Source organism: Mustela lutreola, chromosome 7, assembly GCF_030435805.1.
Source record: "Mustela lutreola isolate mMusLut2 chromosome 7, mMusLut2.pri, whole genome shotgun sequence".
In the NCBI taxonomy this organism is placed as follows: Eukaryota; Metazoa; Chordata; class Mammalia; order Carnivora; family Mustelidae; genus Mustela; species Mustela lutreola.
This window is the reverse complement of record NC_081296.1, coordinates 5,904,480-5,924,346: the sequence shown is the minus strand read 5'-3', so window position 1 is coordinate 5,924,346 and position 19,867 is coordinate 5,904,480. Positions and strand designations below refer to the sequence as shown.

General features: G+C 45.5%; 2 protein-coding genes across 5 annotated transcripts in view; one reads left to right on the top strand and one right to left on the bottom strand.

Moving 5' to 3' along the window:
* Positions 1-779: 779 nt before the first annotated feature.
* Positions 780-18,327, bottom strand: SAXO2 (stabilizer of axonemal microtubules 2). Of its 2 annotated transcripts, XM_059179853.1 has the most exons (4): positions 18,171-18,327; positions 15,546-15,725; positions 10,155-10,357; positions 780-3,452 (listed from the first exon to the last, which is right to left on the bottom strand). In XM_059179853.1, exons 1-4 carry the CDS (start codon positions 18,206-18,208, stop codon positions 2,509-2,511), a joined length of 1,365 nt encoding a protein of 454 aa, XP_059035836.1. In that variant the 5' UTR covers positions 18,209-18,327; the 3' UTR covers positions 780-2,508. The 2 variants fall into 2 exon arrangements, 1 of the variants encoding a protein (XP_059035836.1); XR_009355216.1 differs by lacking the exons at positions 780-3,452; positions 10,155-10,357; positions 15,546-15,725 and adding an exon at positions 17,290-17,671.
* A 70-nt stretch (positions 18,328-18,397) lies between these two features.
* EFL1 (elongation factor like GTPase 1) overlaps positions 18,398-19,867 on the top strand; it is a 115,131-nt gene continuing 113,661 nt past the window's right edge. For 2 of the 3 annotated variants that reach the window (XM_059179848.1, XM_059179850.1), the window contains exons 1-2: positions 18,398-18,515; positions 19,269-19,378. In XM_059179848.1, coding sequence (XP_059035831.1) covers positions 19,288-19,378 — 91 coding nt within the window. In that variant the 5' untranslated portion in view covers positions 18,398-18,515; positions 19,269-19,287. Of the gene's footprint in view, positions 18,516-18,572; positions 18,664-19,268; positions 19,379-19,867 lie in introns of those variants that run through there. The other variant, XM_059179849.1, reaches the window with a different exon arrangement.

Genomic DNA, 19,867 nt, shown 5'->3' with positions numbered 1-19,867 from the left:
AACTCGGCTGACACCGTGACCTTGGGCTTCCAGCCTCCAGAACTATGACACCGTGAATGTCTGTTGCCTAAGCGCCCCCCTCCCCGCCCCGACCCTTGCCCAAGTCTGGGGTACTTTGTCCTTGTAGTCTTAGCAAACTAATACACCATCTATAGATAGTCTGGTGAAGTATCTGTTTAGATCTTTGACCCGTTTTTTTCCTGTTCTTGAGTTTTATATTCTTTAAATATTCCAGGTACACATCCTTTGAAGTCAGTTTTGTAGATGAAGAAGTGGGTTCAGAGAGGGAAAATAATTTGTGCAAGGTCATGTATGCTAGTCTATAGAAGAAGATGTCATTACAGCTCAAGGACAGCTCAGCTGTCCTCTCCTTAAGGGAGCTTTTTCTGAACTTCCAGGCTAAGTGGCCCATGTACCCCCTGTTCCAATCTCTTATTCCCATCTGTTACATTGAGCGTTAGATGATAGGGACACACCATTATTCATCTTTGTGTCCTCAGCTCAAGTCACATTGCCTTGGGAAATCGCAGGATGTATCTTACTAAAGGGTAACCTTTGTCCAGGGGGGTAGACCACTCCCATCAGATTGCAGAGGAAGTTGAATGTCTAGCTCAGAAAATGGGCCAGGTTGAGAGTGTTACCACACTCCCTACTGTTTCATTTTGAGTCTATAATCATGTTTTCTATGGAAAATGCAAGAGTAGTTATATACAGGTTAACCTAGATAAGACTTTATTTAAAAAGCTCCCTTTTCCAGAGAAAATTTGGTACGGAAATGATTTCATGAAAATTCATTCATTTTATTGATGCTTTATTAATGTTGCCTAGATAAAGAATTATACATATCACAATTTCACTAATAGATACAAATGTAAATAAAAAGAAGCTACTTTCAAATATTAAAAATGTTTTAGCCAAATATTGGTGCACTTATTCTCAAGTGAGCATGTTGTTTGAGACAACTTTAAAGCTACAGAAGATTAAACTTTGTGCTACACTAAATCATACTCTCTTTCATAATACAATCATTTATCAAAGAAAAAGAAACAATAGGAATGTGATTCATTAGGACATTCTCAGCGTTCATAAATGCAGCCTGTTCTTCCTGGCTCACTTACTGGGATCATTTCTCCCCTCCCTTCTTAGCACTTAGCTCACACTGGAGAAGAAGGACGTAACTTTGCCCCACCCGGAGCCTGCCCCTGCTTCTGAACCCTGACTCGGGACATGGCCATTAGGTACGTCCTTACCCAAGGTTATCCAGAAGATTCTTCACTGCTGTCGGTCATTTCTAAAACTACTCTAACAAATACCTTTTTCCTTCCCATAAGTACTGTCTTTCAAACCATGTTCTTCTCCGCATCCAAGTGCTCCATTCTCTGGAATGAGTTCTCCGGTGCTTGTAGGGCTGGAGAGGACAAGACTCTTCCGGAATCAAACTACTCCTAAGCTCAGAGCAAATTCGGTCGTTTTACAATCCTTGCCTCAGGCCAGAAAATGAGTAGTGAGTAGGTTAGTTACCTTACTCTGAAAATGGAGAAAACAGGTACAAAACGAGATTAAGGGACTTAGTGTGAATGCCTGACATTTCCTTAGCACTTTTGCTTTTGGGTTACAATGAATCGTACGATCTGATGCTCAAAACGCAGTATTTGTGAACTAAGCAGAGCAGATGTCCTTTTAAGAGTGGAGATACTGGGGCTCAAAAACATGAGTCATTGGCCAGGGTGATGTCATCGGGACCCCAACTCAGAGCCTTGACTTCCAGCCCACAGACCCCTTGCTGGTTGCACCACAGTTCCTCTTATGAACTTGAACATGGTGAGGGGCAGTGTGACCTCCCTAGCACCACCAACCATAGTGGACTGTGTAGATGCCCTGAAGTCTGAGGACATGAAGACCACTGTCTTGGATGAGGAATCCGTGCATCATTTTCAGAGGTGGGCCAGACAGTCCTGATGTCCTTAATACATGAAAACTGTATGTGAGTAACTGTGGTAGTCACCATAATTAAAAATGTATGGGAACATGATAATAGACAGAGGCAAGCAACCAAATAGTAGGTTGGGGATTAAAGTAGTTCAGTTGGGAATGTCCATGATTCAACATTCAGAATAGCGTATTAAAGGACAATCTTGGTAAAAGAGCAATACAAAATGGATTTTAAGGTTCTTATTTCTTATAATTTTGCAAATTCATTTTGAAAGATTTAAAAATGATTTGTTTTAGCTCTCCCATAAATTATTTTGACTATATAAAATTGGCTTTGGGTCGTGTAGGTGGCCCCGTCGGTCAAGCATCCAATTCTCAATTTCAGCTCAGGTCATGATCTCAGGATTGTGAGATCGAGCCCCATGTCGGCTCTGTGCTGGGCTTGGAGCCTGCATAAGATTCTCTCTCTTTCTCTTCCCCTCCCCTCTAAAAAAAAAAAAAAAAAAAAAACAACTCTGGCTTTTCCTACTTAGAAAACCAGTATCTGTTAGCTTCCTTTTAAACATGATTTGATGATTAGAAGGCCTCCACTATGGGCGTGACCTTGCGGAAGAATTTATGACCTTCAGAATTTGTATTTTCAAAGATATAGCCTGGAGGAGAAGGATAACTAGCAGGGCAGACTTCCTGTTTCTTCGGTGTGTATTCTGTAGAGTACATGGTGGTGTCATCGAACGGAGCAGAACTCTGAAACAGAGCATGCGCGGGTTTGCAGCTCTCGGTCCGAATCAGCTCGTGGGGCACATAGTGAGACCTGAAAGTGCTCCAACCATCGAATCTTCCAGATGGGTTGGAAATCTGCTGCTGCTGCTTAATAAGACCTTGACGACAGCATTCCCAGGCTGGAAAATCTTCCTTTGTGGTGCTTTTTCCTTGAAAAGGGACATTGTTAAATTTTCTCTGAGAAACTGGCCTGATGGGACTAACACGTTTGGTCTGATAGGGAACATAGTCGAGATGGCTTGTGCTGTTTAGCTGCATGGTACCTGCAGGCGGGACATACTCCTGTGGTTTCTTGACTTCGGGTGGTGGGATTTCCCATGGTTGGAAGCTTTCGCGGAATTCCGTGCTGCCTTCAAAATGAGCATTTTGGGTCACTCTGGTGTATGGAGGTCTGCAGATTTTCGCAGTTTCGCCAGGAAGACCCTGAAAGTCATATCGGTGAGTTGTGAGATCCTCAAAGGGTTGACTGGTTGGCTTGTACACTTCTTTAGGCCTTGCAAACTTGAGTTCTAGCTGATAAGGTACGTAGTCAAGGCGATGACTTGTATCACCATTAAAAGGGACTGTAGAACGTTTGACCACGGGGCTGGGTTTAAAGCTTTGCCTGGGCTTTATCTCCTGAGGAGCATAGTCATCCTGAAATGTGGTTGAATTTCCAAATTTCACGGTGGGGGGGTGGTAAGCTTGTTCTGGTTTATAAGGGTCAATTTTCTGAATGTCCCAAGCTCTATAATCATCTTGAAAATTAAAAAAAAAAAAAGAGCATTTAAAATACTGCATAAAGCAACCATCTTCTAAAAATCATGACTCACTTCCCTCATTGCCAAACATCCTTCCATTTCCTTCAGAAATCTGAACACTAATCAAGTCTGACGTTGCTCAGATTCCCCTGATTTGTGTTTTCTTCATATCCACCTTCCCCTTCCTATCTCCCCACATTAGTGCATAGAATTTCTACTTCTAGATTTACCTGAATACACAACAAGGGAATGGAACATCCGAGCTTGGATTGCTGATGGTTTTAGAAAGCCTGTGTTTTGGGTAAAGACAGAGTGTAGGAGATTATGGTTGCATTTTCCAGGAACGGGTTGGGATTTTCACCATAACACATGAAGTGGAAAGAAACCACTTATTTGTGGAGCATAAGAAATAACACAGAGGGTATGGGGAGATAGAGAGGAGAAGGGAGTTGAGGGAAATGGGAAGGGGAGATGAACCATGAGAGACTATGGACTCTAAAAAACAATCTGAAGGTTTTGAAGGTGGGGGTGGGAAGTTGGGTGAGCCTGGTGGTGGGTATTATGGAGGGCATGTGTTGCATGGAGCACTGGGTGTGGTGCATAAACAATGAATTCTGGTACACTGAAAAGAGATTAAGAAAATAAAAAATAATTAAAAAAAGAAAAGAAACCATAAAATCTACTGATTAACATAAAATCAAAGGCCCTGATGTGTGGGCAAAAGTGATGGGGATATTATTCTTTGCCTTGGAGGGACTCCTCAAATGAAAGAAAATTTCAACCCATTATACTGTAGGAAAGCCTACCACCAGACTCCCTGAGCAAACCTACAGAATAACTTGTACTATCCCAGAAAGATCATTGCCTTCAACTTCAGCTTTTCAGAAAATGGACTTCAAGGTATCATCAAAAGACAGAGGGCTATATAGAGGCCAGAGGCCTGAACTGAGTGCTTTTAAACATACCAGAACTTGTATGTAGAATTTAGAAGTGAATACTAGAGCTAAGTCTAAGATTTAGGGTTAAATACCTTAATTCTGCTTCTTGTGGCATACATAGACCATGGATGGAAAGCTGAAGTACTTATATTTCAACCAAAGGTTATTAGTTTATTTATTTCTAGATGAGAAAGGTAGAAAGCTAAGAAATACTGTGGAATTGACTTCACCCAAAAAGATGTACACCAAAAGAAATAAAATCTTGCCATTTGCGACAACATGGATGGAACTAGAGCGTATCATGCTTAGTGAAATAAGTCAAGCAGAGAAAAACAACTATCATATGATCTCCCTGATATGAGGAAGTGGTGATGCAACATAGGGGGTTAAGGGGGTAGGAGAAAAATAAATGAAACAAGATGGGATTGGGAGGGAGACAAACCATAAGTGACTCTTAATCTCACAAAACAAACTGAGGGTTGCTGGGGGGAGGGGGGTTGGGAGAAGAGGGGTGGGGTTATGGACATTGGGGAGGGTATGTGCTTTGGTGAGTGCTGTGAAGTGTGTAAACCTGGTGATTCACAGACCTGTACCCCTGGGGATAAAAATATATTTTTATAAAAAATAAAAAATTAAAAAAAAACATTAAAAAAAAAAAGATGTACACCAAAGGTTAATTCATAAAAGGCAGAGATTATACAAGATGTTTTAGAGTCTAAACTAAAGTCCATGTAATGTCTATTGGAAAGGCCAAAACTCAAATGCTTTTTATGTGGATTTGTTCTCTCCTTTGGAGAGAAAAATCCCTCACTCACAGACATTTCTGCCCCAATGACCAAGTTGTGGAGCAAATGGTTACCACCTCTACCTCATCAACTTACTGATGTTCGTATGAGAGTGGATGTGTGGACCAAGAGCAGACAATCTTCAGGCCAGTAGAGACAGACAAAACAGCCTGGCAAGAAGAGATGAGCTGGGTAAGCCATTCTTGTTCTTGTGAACCCAAATTTGAAAATATGGAAACAGGTGAAAGTAGGAGATGAATCTAAAGTATGTCATGATGTAGTAGTTTGCTCTCATCTGAACCGCTTTAAGCCCATGAGGTGTCTGAATGTGTTTGCTCACCATGAATGTCTGTATGCAGACCTCCATCCCCATTCTTATATAATGAGCTGTTCGAGGTTCTCCTTTGAAGACAAAAGTCTTGAGTTGCACATGTTAGTTCTCTTCCTTGGTATTTGGAACCTGTTCCCTGTGACATCTTACAGCACCAATCCAGGGGGCTCCATCCTGGGGATTTCTTTCTCAATCTATATCTCATCCAACAATCCCCATGGTTTTAATACTACCTGTAAGCTGATGGCTTCCAAAGGTTGAATCTCCATTCCAGACTTCCTTTTGAACACCAACTCCCCATACATATCTTCCTACTAGGTATCTCTATTTCAAGAGGCAAAGTGACACTTGGTATACTCCAAATGAATGATCAATCTTGGAGTTCTAATTGAAATTTTTATTGCACTTACATTTAATATAATGAATGATCTAGTTGAGTTTAAGTTGACTCTATTGCTATTTGCTTCTTTCTCAAATGTTCTTTGTTCCCTCACCCCTTATTTTCTGCCTTCTTTTGGATAAAGGGTATTTTTATTATTCCATTTCCTCTGTTAGCATTTTAATTAGAACTTATTTTAGAATAAAAATGCATTTTTGACTTATTAGGGTATCTTTTTGGCCTACTTGAATTTAAATTGGTATTTTTACCACTTTTAGAGCAGCGTAAGAAACTTTCAATGGTGTAAATCCATTTACACCCTCCTGCCTTCTGTGCTATTATATTTACTTCTGTATTTATGTAAAAACATATAATTATTCTTGTGACTCTAAGAAGTCAATATTCTTTTATATGTTCCTATAAAGTTACTCCTTCTGTGTGTTTCATTACTTCCTGGATTTCATGCTGCCCTCTGGAATCATCTTCCTTCAACCTGAAGAACTTCCTTTACTACTTTTTGTAGTATGGTTGGTTAATGACAAATTCTCTGGGGTTTTTGTTTGTTTGTTTGTTCCTGGAAACATTTTTATTTTATATTTTGAAGGATATTTTCACTAGACATAAAATTCTGGGATTTGTTGGTTTAAAGTTCTAGGTTTTTAATTTGTTTTGTTTTTACCCTTTCAACACTTTAAATATGTCATTGCATTATCTTTGGGCTTCCATGGCTTTAGATGAAAAGTTAGGTATATTTCTAATTTTTCTTTTCATAATTAATGCATAGTTTTTCTCTTACTGCTTTTGAGAATTCACCTTCACTTGGTTTTTGAATTTTGATGAAAGTCGCCTAAGTGTGGTATTCTTTGTATTTATCTGTTTGGGGATTTGTTGAGCTTTTTGAATCTGTGGCCTGATTCATTCATCAGTTTTGGAGATTTTTTGACCATCATCTCTCCAGATATTTCCTGACTCTTCATTGGTCTCCTATTTTACCAGATGCTGGGGGTCATGTATAAGTAAACCATGGACATTAAAATCAATGTTATTTTCAGCAGGAGAAATCTTGGTCTTTCCAATTTAGGTCACCCTGATCCAATCAGGTGTTGAGCTAGGCTGGTATTCAGGGGCACTTTTAGTTAGACATAATCTTCCTCTGGTTGAAAGGACAAAAGTTGTGGTGTGTTTGTGGTAGAGCCCTCATTCTGTGGGAATTTCTCTTCTAAGCACTTACTCCCAAGTACAGCTGTGGGATCCGTCTGGCCCAGTCTCCTAGGCCATCATACCCCCTACACGCTCAGCAAACATCCTACAAGGAAGACCAGCTATACACCTGGAGGACTGATAGGTTCCAGTGTGTCATACCAGTCCACATATCATGCGCTCCACTCATTTCCCTTTACAGGAGAGTCTTTCTGCTTCTGCCACACTCAGTTTTCCACCAAGGCCCTGGTGTGACCAGTGTTCTGGAGAAGTAAACTGCTGGCTATTGTAGCTTGCCGTCTTGGCAAGTTTCTTTGCTTCCACAGCTGTCTAATGCCATTAAAGAGATTTCATATACTTTAAAAAATTATACACATTTTTAGCTATTGCAGTGGAAATAATGGCTTTCTGCTATTTAATATATGCTCCCTGGAAATGGAACTCAAGCATTTTTAGCAGCTATAAGAAAAATGCTAAGCACTTCAGTCTGGTAATCAGTGCTTCACAGTCTGACCTCTACCTGCATTTATAGAATTATACCCCAATCTCTTAGTTCCTGAAATCCTCTGTTTACACAAGAACCCCTTTATTTTTCTGGCTCTGTGCATTTTTGCTCATTTCATCCTAGTTTTTGTGTTGTCTCTCCCTCTCCTATAGATCAATACTTACTGGTCAGGCTGGCCTGAATCTTGTTCAGTCTAAATTTTTGAAACACGACTTGTTCCATTAACTTTCTAGTGAATTACCCTCCTCCCTAGTGATAAGACATTTATTTATTGCTGCTAGGGTTAATTTTTTATGCTACTATCGTTTCTTTTCCTCCACCATAAAGTGTCTGTCAATAACCACGTTCAGTTCAGATCTCTGTATTCCCTACAGTGCCTAGCACAGAGCAGAGTATCCCTTAAAACCTTTACCAACTCCAGTGCTGGTCTGTTCTCACCATCTACATTCCAGTATAAATGACTTTCTAGCCTGAGGCTGCTGGGAGCAGATAGGTTTCTGTCTAAGATTAACCTGTCTCATAGAACTGCGTTTCCACAATCTAGATGCTACCTTCTCACCAGAGCCCTACAGGGTTTCCCCCTCCTTTCTCGTTACCATACCCCCTCTGTCTTTCCTCTGTTCTCTGATTCTCGGTGGTTAGTGAGAGGCTCTTCTCATCGTGAGTTCTCACCAGTTACCGACCTGTCCTTAAATAGTTATCTACAAAACCTAGATCATCACAGAGAAAGAGTACTGCCTTGGCCCTCACGATCTCATCTCATGCTTCCATACCTAGAAATATTTCCTCACTAGGAAAGGTCAGAAGCGAGAAAGCCAGAGGGACCCCAGGAACGCTGGATTATGGGGGTGGAAATATGGGAAATCTACAGGAAACCCAGGTAATGAGAAGCTAGAATGTGTGTGTGATGTGTGATTGTCACAGCATCAGGACAATATTACTGATATTTTTTGATAGATTTTGTAGGACAAAAAAGAAAAGAAATTCCTACTGTGGTTGTTAAAATACCAGTTGTTTTCGCCAAACAACTTTATGTCAAGTTGTTATTTTATGTCAAGTTGTTACAGCAGTATCTGACCTCCTCTGCATACCAGGAGATACAGACCTGTAATTGTCTTATGCTAAATTGCATTATAACAATATACTTGTTGACCCTATACATTGTCTTAAAACTTTGCTCCTTGTGTAGCATCTTATGTGCCCACAGCCAGAAAGATGAAAGCACAAGGTTGCCGACCACCCTACTTCTAGATCATAGCGAATTGGTAAACATGCGTTTATTTACCCATTGAACTGGTAAGGGCGATATTTGAAGAATACATACGAGTTCAGCTGCTGTCTATTTAAACTGTAAACCACTGCTTTTATTGTGGGTGACATCAATTTTATAAAAGGGCTTTATATGAGGACATACCACTCAGCTGTATCACATAATGAAAAGGATGCACACTTAAGTATGCGATTACATTATTAACAAAAAATAATAGGTACTAATAAGATACCTTTTTTTTTTTCAAAAAAGGTCCCACTCTCCAAGAGCAATAGGGTATTTTAAAATCAGGTTCATTTTGGGGAAGAAACTAGCCATACATTGTCCAACCCCTGGCTCTTCCGAGTCAGCTGCCTACAGGGAGAAGGTGTTCGCATGCTTCTTCCATGCTGGAAATCTTAGAGTAGCTGGTCTGCTAAGTGGTGGCCCAACATTGTTACGGGGTGGATAAGCCTCTTTTATTTCGAGTTCAGTATCGGGAAGCACCTGCTTTATCCTTCACCCTAGTCTTTATCACTATAAAGGGAGTATTTGGCTCTCTGACTGCTAACGCTTTTGTTGTATCAGTTGGCTCAGAACTTAAATGGTTAAGAGGGTTGCTATTTATTTGACCTTCTGTAAGACTCCAGTACACTCAGTAGAGTTCCAAGTTGTTCTGGAATGGAGAGAAAGGAACAGTGCCAAATCAATGTGGCGTGATGTGACATAATGCTTGTGCAATGGCATCCTTTGTGTTTATGGGTGACCCTTTGAAAAATACAGGGGTTAGGGGCCCTGCTCCCCTGTATAGTCAAAATTCTATGCAGAACTTTGACTCCCCAAAACTACCACTGGCCTGCTATTGGCTAGACACTTCAACAGTAGCATAACGGTCAACATATATTTTGTATGTTAAATGTATGGTATGCTGTATTCTTATAGTGAAGTAAGCTAGAGAAAAGAAAAGGTTATGAAAATCATAAGGAAGAGAAAATACATTTACAGGACTGGACTATATTTATCGAAAAGAGTATATACATACGCAGATCAAACCACATTGTTTGTGGGTCAACTGTGTATGTTTTTAGGTAGTGAAAATGAATTATGTGGCTAAATTTGGATAGAAATCCACGTCTTTGAGGTCTCAATCAGGCAAATGGTCTTTTTTTCACTATACTATGTTGACCAAAACAAAAAAAGTGTTCCTAAGCCATGAGAGCTAAGTTTGGCAACACCCCAAATTAGGATTGGACATTGGATGGAAGTGAGCCTTACTTTTTTGGGCTCTTTCACTTTCGAAATGGCAAGTTACCTTTATAGGTTGGGACAGTGTCCACCTTTCCTTGTTTAACTCGTTGTCTCTCCAGAGGCCGGACTATGGCCACAGGCTGCACTTCGTAAGAATTAAAGTCCCGTTTGTAGGTGGTGCCAAGATCAATCTCCCCCTGCTTTGGTTTGTATTCTTCTGGCACGTGGCGAGGCTGTTTGACTATCTCATAAGGACGATAATCCGATCTGAAATATATAAGTTTGAAACATAGCCTCACGGGGTCTTTTATTTCTAATTATCCCAAAGTAGTATTGAAATTTTCAATGTTTGTTTCAGTTGAAAAGTCCAAGAAGATATTAAAATGGTGATAGTTGTTAAACTACTGAAGAGAAGTCATTTAATTCCTTTATGTCCTGTCTAGTGACTAACGTCTTAAGAAATATGTAAAAAATCCCAGTGTTCAAACATCATTAGGATGTGGATCTTCAGCTGATTGGATCTTACTTACATACATAACATCTTTATTTTTTAAAGATTTTATTTATTTATTTGACAGAGAGATCACAAGTAGGCAGAGAGGCAGGCAGAGAGAGGGGGAAGCAGGTTCCCTGCCGAGCAGAGAGCCTGATGTGGGGCTCAGTCCCAGGACCCTGGGATCATGACCTGAGCTGGAGGCAGAGGCTTAACCCACTGAGCCACCCTGGGGCCCACATAAATAACATCTTTATGTAACTTAGATTTTTCCTAACATGGAAGGAAATCTTAGGTGAAAGATTTAATGAGTCTAAGGAAAAAAATTTAAATATATCCCCTGGGTCTACTTTGTCAAAATCCTTATTCATCGTAATAAAAAACTAAGCTCTTTGGGCATGCTCTCCTCTTACTGAAATCATGCCATCTTCCTGTTTATTATTAAAGAATCAATTAAATAAATTATTAACGTCTAAACTTTGGCCTTCAGTCATAAATCACATTCATGATATGGATGTGATTCTGACTCATCTTCGGACCCGCGAGAAGCCCTTGCCATGGATGAGAGCCATAGTGCAGTCCAGCCACCATGGGCATGCTAGAACGTTCTGTGGCGGAAATGGTCCTGCAGACACTGGGGCTGTCTGGTGGGTACAGACCCAGAGTGACCAGATGGCCTGGGTCCACATCCTGGCTCTGTCATTCACTGGATGCATGACCTTGGGCAACTTAGTTAAGCTGGCCAGGCCCCCGTTTCTTTCTGTGAACGAGGACAATGGTGCCATCTAGCTCACGGGGCTGAGTTACGGACGCTTACACACGTGAGCACATGCGTACGAGAGCTTGGTGCACAGTAAGGGCAACATGTCAGCTACTGCTGTTATGACTACACGTCTTCAAAACTGTGTTTTTTCGTGAGCTCTACTGACCGTGTCCCTCATTTTATCGGTTTAAGTCACCTTGTATTAATCACTATTTTCAATTTACGTCCCCAAGCTCCTAAAACCAAAAGCCTCGCTGACTCCCTTCTCCTTCTCAGGAGATGATTTTCTAGACTTGGCTCCTCTTCCTCAGCCCCACCCACCCATGGCCGGCCGGGGCCCAGCGCTGCCTGATGGGCCACAGTGACTTCTCTGTGACTGAGTCCCTTGGACGTCTGTCGTTCTCTTCCCCGATGGGCAGGACTGCCCGCTCCCTGTCTCCAGGAGACGCTCTCCTGCCTCCCTGCTGGTTTCTCCTGAGTCTCTGATGCAGCTTCGTCCCCCTCTCCTCGGCCACGGACCGCCGGGGGCTTCTCAGCACTTGGGCCTGTTCTCATTCCTCTTCTCCTGCAGTGCTCCCCCCCCCCCCCCAACCCCCGCAAGACAGCTCGACTCCCACAACTCCCATCCCTCCCGAAACAGAAATGATGCACCAATTTCTCTCTCCGCTCGGACCCTTCTCTGAGCTCCCTACCCGCACTTGCAGAACCTCACATGCCCCCAGCCGACCTGGTCCGTTTGCTGGCGCCCATCGTAGCGAAGGGCATCACCGCAGGGACCCCGCTCTTGTCCCTCACACCACGGCTCCCTCCCGTAGCTGCCCCTTCCTCAACTCCCATCACCTTCCCCTCCTAAATCCCCTCCTAAATCCCTCGCAGATCTCACCGTTTTCTCCATCATGACCACGACAGTCCAAACTCCCACAATAGCTCATTCGAATCAAATCAACAATTCCTAAACTCATTTACCTGCGTCCACTCCAGCTTCTGTCTGTCTGTCCTCATCTGGTGCCCAAAGGGATCCTTTCACATGCGAATCGGACAAGTCCTTCCTCCCCTGAGCGGCCTGGCCTCTTCTTTAACCCCGTTCTCCACCCCCTCAAAACACAAGCAAGCAGGCAGGCAGACAGACGAGCAGGAAAAGAAACCTTCAGTGGCCTCTTACTGCTCTAAGGACACAGAAAACACCACACGTGGCCCCTTGGCTGGTGGCTTCCTCTTGCTTTCTGCGATTTCCTTTCCTATCTCCTGCAGCCAACGGCTTCACACCCTCGGGATTCCACGCATGAACCCATCAGAATCCGACAGGAGGACGCAGGCCGTAACCTCTTCAGCACCGGCCACAGCAACCTCTTTCAAGGTATGTCTCCAAAGGCACAGGAAACAAAAGCGAAAATGAACTTTTGGGACTTCATCAAGATCATTTCCCTGATAAAGTCAAATCTTTTATTCCGCCTCTCAAGTCACCTCGTGCCTATCCTTCGTGGATTTTCTCCCCGGAGCGATTTTGTGTTTATTTTGAGGGACGTGTTGCCCCCCTCACTAGACCGCAGCACCCGGGAGCACAGCCACCCCGATCCCCTGACCGCTCTATCCCCGGGGCTCAGCACCGTGCCCGACACTTAACAGGCGCTTACTAAGTATTATTTAAGAGATAAATAGTAGAAATCACATACCTCTTATTCTCAAGACATCTGAGTTGTTCTTTGTTCTTCCCGAATACCAGCTAGAGGGACAGAGGCTAAAATGCCATCAGGGAGGGGAAGAATCCGGGAGCGGACAGAGAGAAAGCTTAGAAGTCTTGGTTTCCCTGGTTAGAGCAAATGTGAGGAAGTGTACCGCCACACCCAAAGCAGCTTTCTGTGGAGGAGGGTAATGGGTAAATACACTCGTGGTCATCGGATGTGTCCCCAAACACAGGACACGTCCATAGCCATCCTTCCAGGGCAGGCTCCCCGCCAACTCTGGCGGTCCTCGAACTGCACTGAACGTACTAATGTGCCTCTAGACATCTGCTCCTCACACAGTCTCATCCTCTAGTCTAGGAGAGCGTCCGATGACCCTTTATTCTCTGTGCAGATACATCGGCTTCCTGCTGCCTGGTCCAGCACAGCGGACAGGAGGGAGTGAAGGAAGGGCTCTAGACCCCCGGGGTGAGGCTCTGGGAAATACCACCAGTTCCCCGGTCAAAATACAAAGAAAAGATGCAATGTTTTCCTCAGTGTAGAGATGATGATTTAAGAAGCGGAAATTTTAGTTTTATTGGCATAATTGGACTTTTTGGGAGTTGGGAGACCCTTTTCTTTCTTTTGGTGTTGTTCGTTTGGTTGGTTGTTTCTTGTCCTTTGGGTTTTTTTTTTTTTTTAAACTATGAAGGGGTACTGAACAAGTCAACTGACAAACCCAGAATTGAAAAGCAATTACCTTTTTAAAGAAAGGTATGGCACGTTATACTTTCCCAATTTCAATATTTACAACTAGTTAAATGCAAAATAGTAAAAATTGTGAAATCTCCATTGAGCCATTAAGGCATGGAGGCAGAATGAACGGTTCGGAGAAGAAAAGGGAGCAACCACGCCCATTGGCTCTTCTCAGTTATTCAGTTTCTTCATCTCATTTGCTTTCATGTGTGTCTTGTTTACTTATCTGCAGTTTTGTTTTCCAACTGCCACTGCCACAAGTCCTCGCGCCACGGCAGGACGCAGTCCCACCAGCGGTCAGTACTAGTACTTGACCCTTTTCACTGGGAGACGGCGACAGAATGGCCAGCGATGCTGGTTAAAAATGCAGATTCCTGGGGTACACTCCGTTATCTATTGACTGTTTTAGGTGAAACTCTGGAATCTGCAATTTTAACCCTTCCAGATGATTCTAGAGCACACCAAGTCTGAGCGCTGTGGAAGATTTTCAGGTCTGTGGGCGAGCCGCACACCTACAGAGGTCAAGCCGTCAGTGAGGCCCTGTTACTACAAGAGCTGCCTGGACTGTGAAAGGTAGAAGTATCGGACTAAAAGTTGCTCATGCAAGTAGAATAAGCTCCATCTAAATGATATGAAAACAGGTAATGCAGCAAATTAAATTTATTATAGTGCATTGTAAACCCCCAATTATAGAAATCTGATGTATGCATTCCTTGAAAGCAGAAATCTCTATTTATTGATCTTTTTGTACTTAACATGTAAGATTGGACCTTGAATATGGTGTGCACATTAACAGAATCAGGAAAATAATTAATCCATTGATGAACATATGAAACAATTGAAAAAAAAAAAAAAGAGCTAAGTCCAAATGAGGAGTTTAGGCTTAGAAGGATTTTTTTGGGTCTATAATCCACTGAATAAATATTGAGTACCTACTATGTGCTAGCAGCATCGTACTAGGTTTCTGGAAGTAGAAAGCTGAGAGAAGAACAGACACAGTCCCTGCTTGCATGGGCCTCTGGAGTGGATCCATGATGAACAGGAGGAGGATGCTTTGAGGGCTTACACAGGGGCCTGTTACCCAGCCTGAGAACTGGATACACGTGCGTCAGAGGCTTTCAGAGTGATAACTGAGTTAAGATCTGTAGGTTACATGGACATTAAGGGGGGTGAAATTTACAAGAAAGTAAAATAGTATATTGGAAGGCTCCATGGTAAGGGAATCCTGATATTTTCAAGAAAAGAAAAATGTCCTATGGGATGTGAGCATTAAAGAGCACAGTGAAAATAAATTAGAAAAGCAATTAAGGACCAAACCATGAAGGGATTTTGGTATATATTAAATACAGTGGGCAAGTAGAAATATTTTAAGCAAGGAGGTGATTCGGAGTAGAACTGCATTTCAAAAAGATAATCTCTGCAGGCTGAAGTGTAGGAAACAGATCAGAGATGTAAAAACTCGAGCAGAGACAGAAAAAACAGGAGGTTCCTGTATTTCTCTAGTTGGAGATGACAGTGTAAAGCAGAAACAACACAAGAGATTTTAAGTGTTAAAAAAAAAAATCAATAAAACTTTTAATTCCCTTTTCCCTTCTTACTTTCTGTCATTCTAACTTAATTTTTGTCTTTCTTTTTTCTCGAGTTGCGACTTGACTAGTTCCTTGCTTCTTGAATTTGTTCAACTTCGATCAACTTAATACTTCACTTTAAAGAGTTAAAAAACTTTATTAAGACCAGAAGAGTTGGGAGAGAAATAGGTAAAGCAGTTAGTTTAATATTTACTTAAAAGTTGTTATTCCTTCCACTTTACCACGGCCTGCTCGGAATTCTTGCTTGGGTTTAAGACTCTGAGGTGGAGGAACATTGCCATACATAGGGTATTTTTCCAAATATTCAGTGGTGGGGCAAGATATGCCAGAATTTTCATAAATCCTTGTGGCTCCACGTGGACAGTGATGTCGCCTGTGCAAACATAAATAAACTGAAAGATTATTGACTTCCCAAAATATTTTAGGATAATTGTATCTTAATTAGAGAGACCTTCAATACACACAGAATCTCTACATTTAAAAGCAGCTTTCCTAAAAAACAAACACAAAACACCTTTATTCTGCAATGGTATTTATCAAAACAAAAAATGATGTTATATCCTTTGTGGTGGAGACTCTGGTTTCCTCTGACGAAGATTTAGAGGGTTTCCTTGTACTAAGAAGCTGAAAAGCTCACATGCATGGCTCCCAGACCCCCCGCCGGCAGGTTCCATGCAATTTAGCTTTCTCCTGTTGGACGTTCACCTGCTACTCCGACTCACACAGTGCTATGTAGGCAGAGTGGGAGAGCCCAGCCCGGCTGCTGGCAGCATTGTGGAGGTGGGGCAGAGAGGCTGGAGCCCTACTTGTCAGGACGCATTCAGGTTTCCATGGTGCCTTCCTAACCGACCGGCAGCTCCCTGACCTTGGCGGTAAGGGGTGGTTCTGAGGCCTACAGCTCGGCTGCAGTTTCCTGGTTGTTGGCCGAGGCCGTGGCTCCCTTGGCAGCCCAGTTCTGAGGTGAGATTTTGGGGAATTTTTCCTGAAAAGTTTATTTTGGAAACTGTTTCTTTGGTTCTTCCAACAATTCTGTGAGCCACACATACTCCTTAGTAAGTTCTTTTATTTCTGGGCTAGGCCGCAGTAGATTATATTGTCCATAACGCAGAATCCTGACCAATATATCATAAAAGCTGACAGCAATAGTGGTTGCAGAGAATGGGGTTGACCATTAGGTGTGGCCGTTGCAAGATGCGGAAATTGTAAACAGTGAAAAAGTGGGTTGTAGAGTATAGTATGATGGTATGCTGTTTCTCTGTTTCCTTTCAGAGGACTTGTAAAGCAAGTCTTAAAGAACATTTATGGTGGGGACTATGATTATGAGGGATTTTCACTATATTGTACATTTTTTGCCTTGCATTTTCATACTATGCCTCATGTATATTCATTTCATACTCAGAAAAAAAGAAAAAGAAAAAGAAAAAGAAAAACTTCTTAACAAGACAGAAAAACCCAAGCGAACAACAGAAAAGTAACATCCCACAATGCTGAAATAGGAGGTCAGCTTCTCACATCCTATGTCTGAGCTGTGTGCTAGGGCTAATAGTACAAGCCCAGGGGAGGCTGGATTCGAAGAAAATGCATATGCATATGCTGTGCCGATGCAATCAGAGCTGGCGAGGATATCGGAGCTCAGTGAACCCTCAGGAAGAACACACGAGAGATTAGCTGCTCTGCTTGGAGGGTGCTGGACAAGCAGAAGAATTGCGGCGCAGAGGAAAGTGAAAACACGGTGTCACGGCTCTTCAGGAAAATTCCAAGACCGAGAGGTCAAGAGATTCGGGATGGCTGGCTGGCAGCTGAGGCTTTGGGAAAGTCCTGAAGTGACTTAGCAGCACACCTGACCTCTTGGGAAGCCCAGGGACACGGTGCTTATTAGGTCATGCATGGAGGTCCTGCTAGGGGTGCACGGAGTTACAAGGATCAAGTCGAGGCTCTGGAGTTTCTCGTCGTTCTTAGTTTTATTCTCCAGCAAAGGCATACGTTCACCTTATAACAAAACAAATAAACACTGAAAGGCTTATAAAGGAAAGCAAAAGTCTCCTGGCCCAACGTTTCCAGTCTCTAGAAAAGAAAAAGCTTTCTGACGATCTCTCCTTTTTAGTTTTTCTGGGGGCTGCGTCGGCTGGTTAAGTTTTTTCCGTGCTTTGAACATCTTGATTGATCCGCTTAAACGACCTCACAGACACGGGGCGGACGGACGGGGCGGACACCACTGCACTCACTTCCCGCTGTCCCGGGGTCGGGCGTCGGTTCCGCGGCACCCACGCGCTCCTGGCGCGGACTTAGCAGTGACCGGTCCCTGGGCCAGCCGGGAGGCTGCGGGAGGAGACCGTGTTTACACGGGAGGGGGTGGTCAGGCGGGCCCACGGGCGCAGTCCGGGTTTCAGGCCGCAGCCCCGCCCCTCTCGGTCCGGCGGATCCCCAAGGGAGCCCAGCCTGGAGCGGCCGCGGCCGCGGTCGGGCCTGGGGGGAGCGCGGCGGGCGGAAGGACGCACCGGCGGGCTCAAAGCCCACGCACCGGCCCGGCCTCCTCCCCCTCCCTCTTTCCCCCGAGGGGTCCGAGCGTCCGCTGTCCCGCCGGGATCCGATCGCACCCCCGGGCAGCCGGAGGACCGGCCGCTGCGGCGCTCGCCGCCTCCGCCCGACCCGCGGGCCCGCGGCCGGGGGTCTCAGAGCAGGGGAGGTTCGGCCCCGGGGCCGCGGCCGTGCGAGGGTCGGGCGGAGGCTGCGGAGCGGGCGTCCGCGTCCTTCATGTCCCAGGTGACAGGCTGCGGCCACCCGCGCCCCGGCCGCCGCCGCGCTGCCCGTGCCTTACCCGCAGGTGCAGATCTGACACAGACACCGGCTCCTCATGCTCACGGCGCACCGCTGCCGCCCCGCCGGACCCCGCACACCCGGCGCCGCGCGGCCCACGCTCCCGCGGTCGTCAGGGCAACCGCGGGCGCCGGGGAGACCGACGCGGCGCCGGCTTCCGGCGCGTCAGAGGCGCGCGCGGGTCAGAGGTCGTGCGCCCGCCGGCCCCGCCCCCGGCCCCGCCCCCCGCGCGCGCGCGTCGGAGAACGCAGGGCAGTCGGCGCCTGCGACGCGTGCGGTGTGGCCCGGCAAAGGGCGGAGCGGGGCCGCGCAGGTCGGAGCTGGACGGGCGGCGCGGCCGCAGCCGGTGAGTGTGAGCGCGGTGCGCGCTGGCGGCCGGCGTCCTCCTCGGCAGGCTGCGGGTGGCGGCGGGCCGGGGGGCCGGGGGCCGGGAGCCGGGGCGAGCGCGGGCTGGGAGCGGCCGCCGCCCGGGGGGACCCGGGACCGCCGCCTCTGTGAGTGTGTGCACGCGTGATCCCGGGGACAGCGAACGCGGGGCCCCGGGGAGGGGAAGGGGCCGTGCAGTGGGGGCCGACCTTCCTTTCCGGAGCCGGGCGGTGCACCTGCCCGGTGAGGGAGCGTGTGAGCCGGAACTTTCTGGGGGCGCCGCGGGCGGTGCTGGAGCCGGGAGTTTGGTCTCGGGTGAGCGCGGGCGAGAGTGCCAGAACGAGGGCGGTGGGGGACGATCGAGGGGCGGGAGGGGGCGCTGTCCGCGTCTTCCCTCCCTCCTGCAGACGACCCTTCCCACGGGGGACAGTTGCCTGGGAAGGGCCCGTCTGGCGGCCGTTACTAGTGTCCCCGCCCCGGCGAGCTCCCCGATCCCGCGCGCCCGCCCAGCCCCAGAGGGAGAGCGAGCGCCGTGATGCCGGCGTGCTGTGGCCTGCGATTCCGAGCGCACACTGGGCTTGGGCCTGGGTGGGTGTGTCCCCTTCCGCGGACGTTCCTTGGGTTCCCAGCTTCGGGGACCTGACAAGTCCGGTCAGCTCCTGCGTGAGAGGAGAAAAGTGTCAGGCCCTGATCTTAGGGCGTGCGCCCTGTGTGACGCTTACCTGATGTTTAGTCACAGGAAATAAGGGACCATGGTGCTCAACAGTTTGGATAAGATGATTCACCTGCAGAAAAACACTGCTAACATCAGGAACATCTGCGTCTTGGCTCACGTTGACCATGGTAAGACTCCTTTCTAAATGGGTTGTTTTCAGGAATTAAGGGGGTGTGACTCCACAGGTGTCAGAAGCCAGGATGACTGTAGGAGTTTAATGACTTTAGGGACGCTCGCCATAAAGCATTTCAAGGAACACAGCTAACTGGTGATTAGCATTCTTCTGTATGCTGTAGTTCGTTGTTTCAAATTTTTTAAATTTTATTTTTAAAGATTTTTATTGACTTACTTATTTGAGAGAGAGAGAGAGCAAGGGGAGGGGGAGGGGGAGAAACTCTCAAGGGGACACTCCGCTGAGCAGGGGAGCAGGGGTCCCAACACCCAGATCCAGAGGTGGGGCTCTGTCCCATGACCCTGAGATCATGACCTGAGCTGAAACCAACAGTTGGAGGCTCAACTGACTGAACTCCAGTATCCCTGTATCATTGCTTTTTTAAAATGAGGACTTGAGTTTTTGTTGAAGTGAATGTTTTTGAAATGGATTTGTAATATAAAAA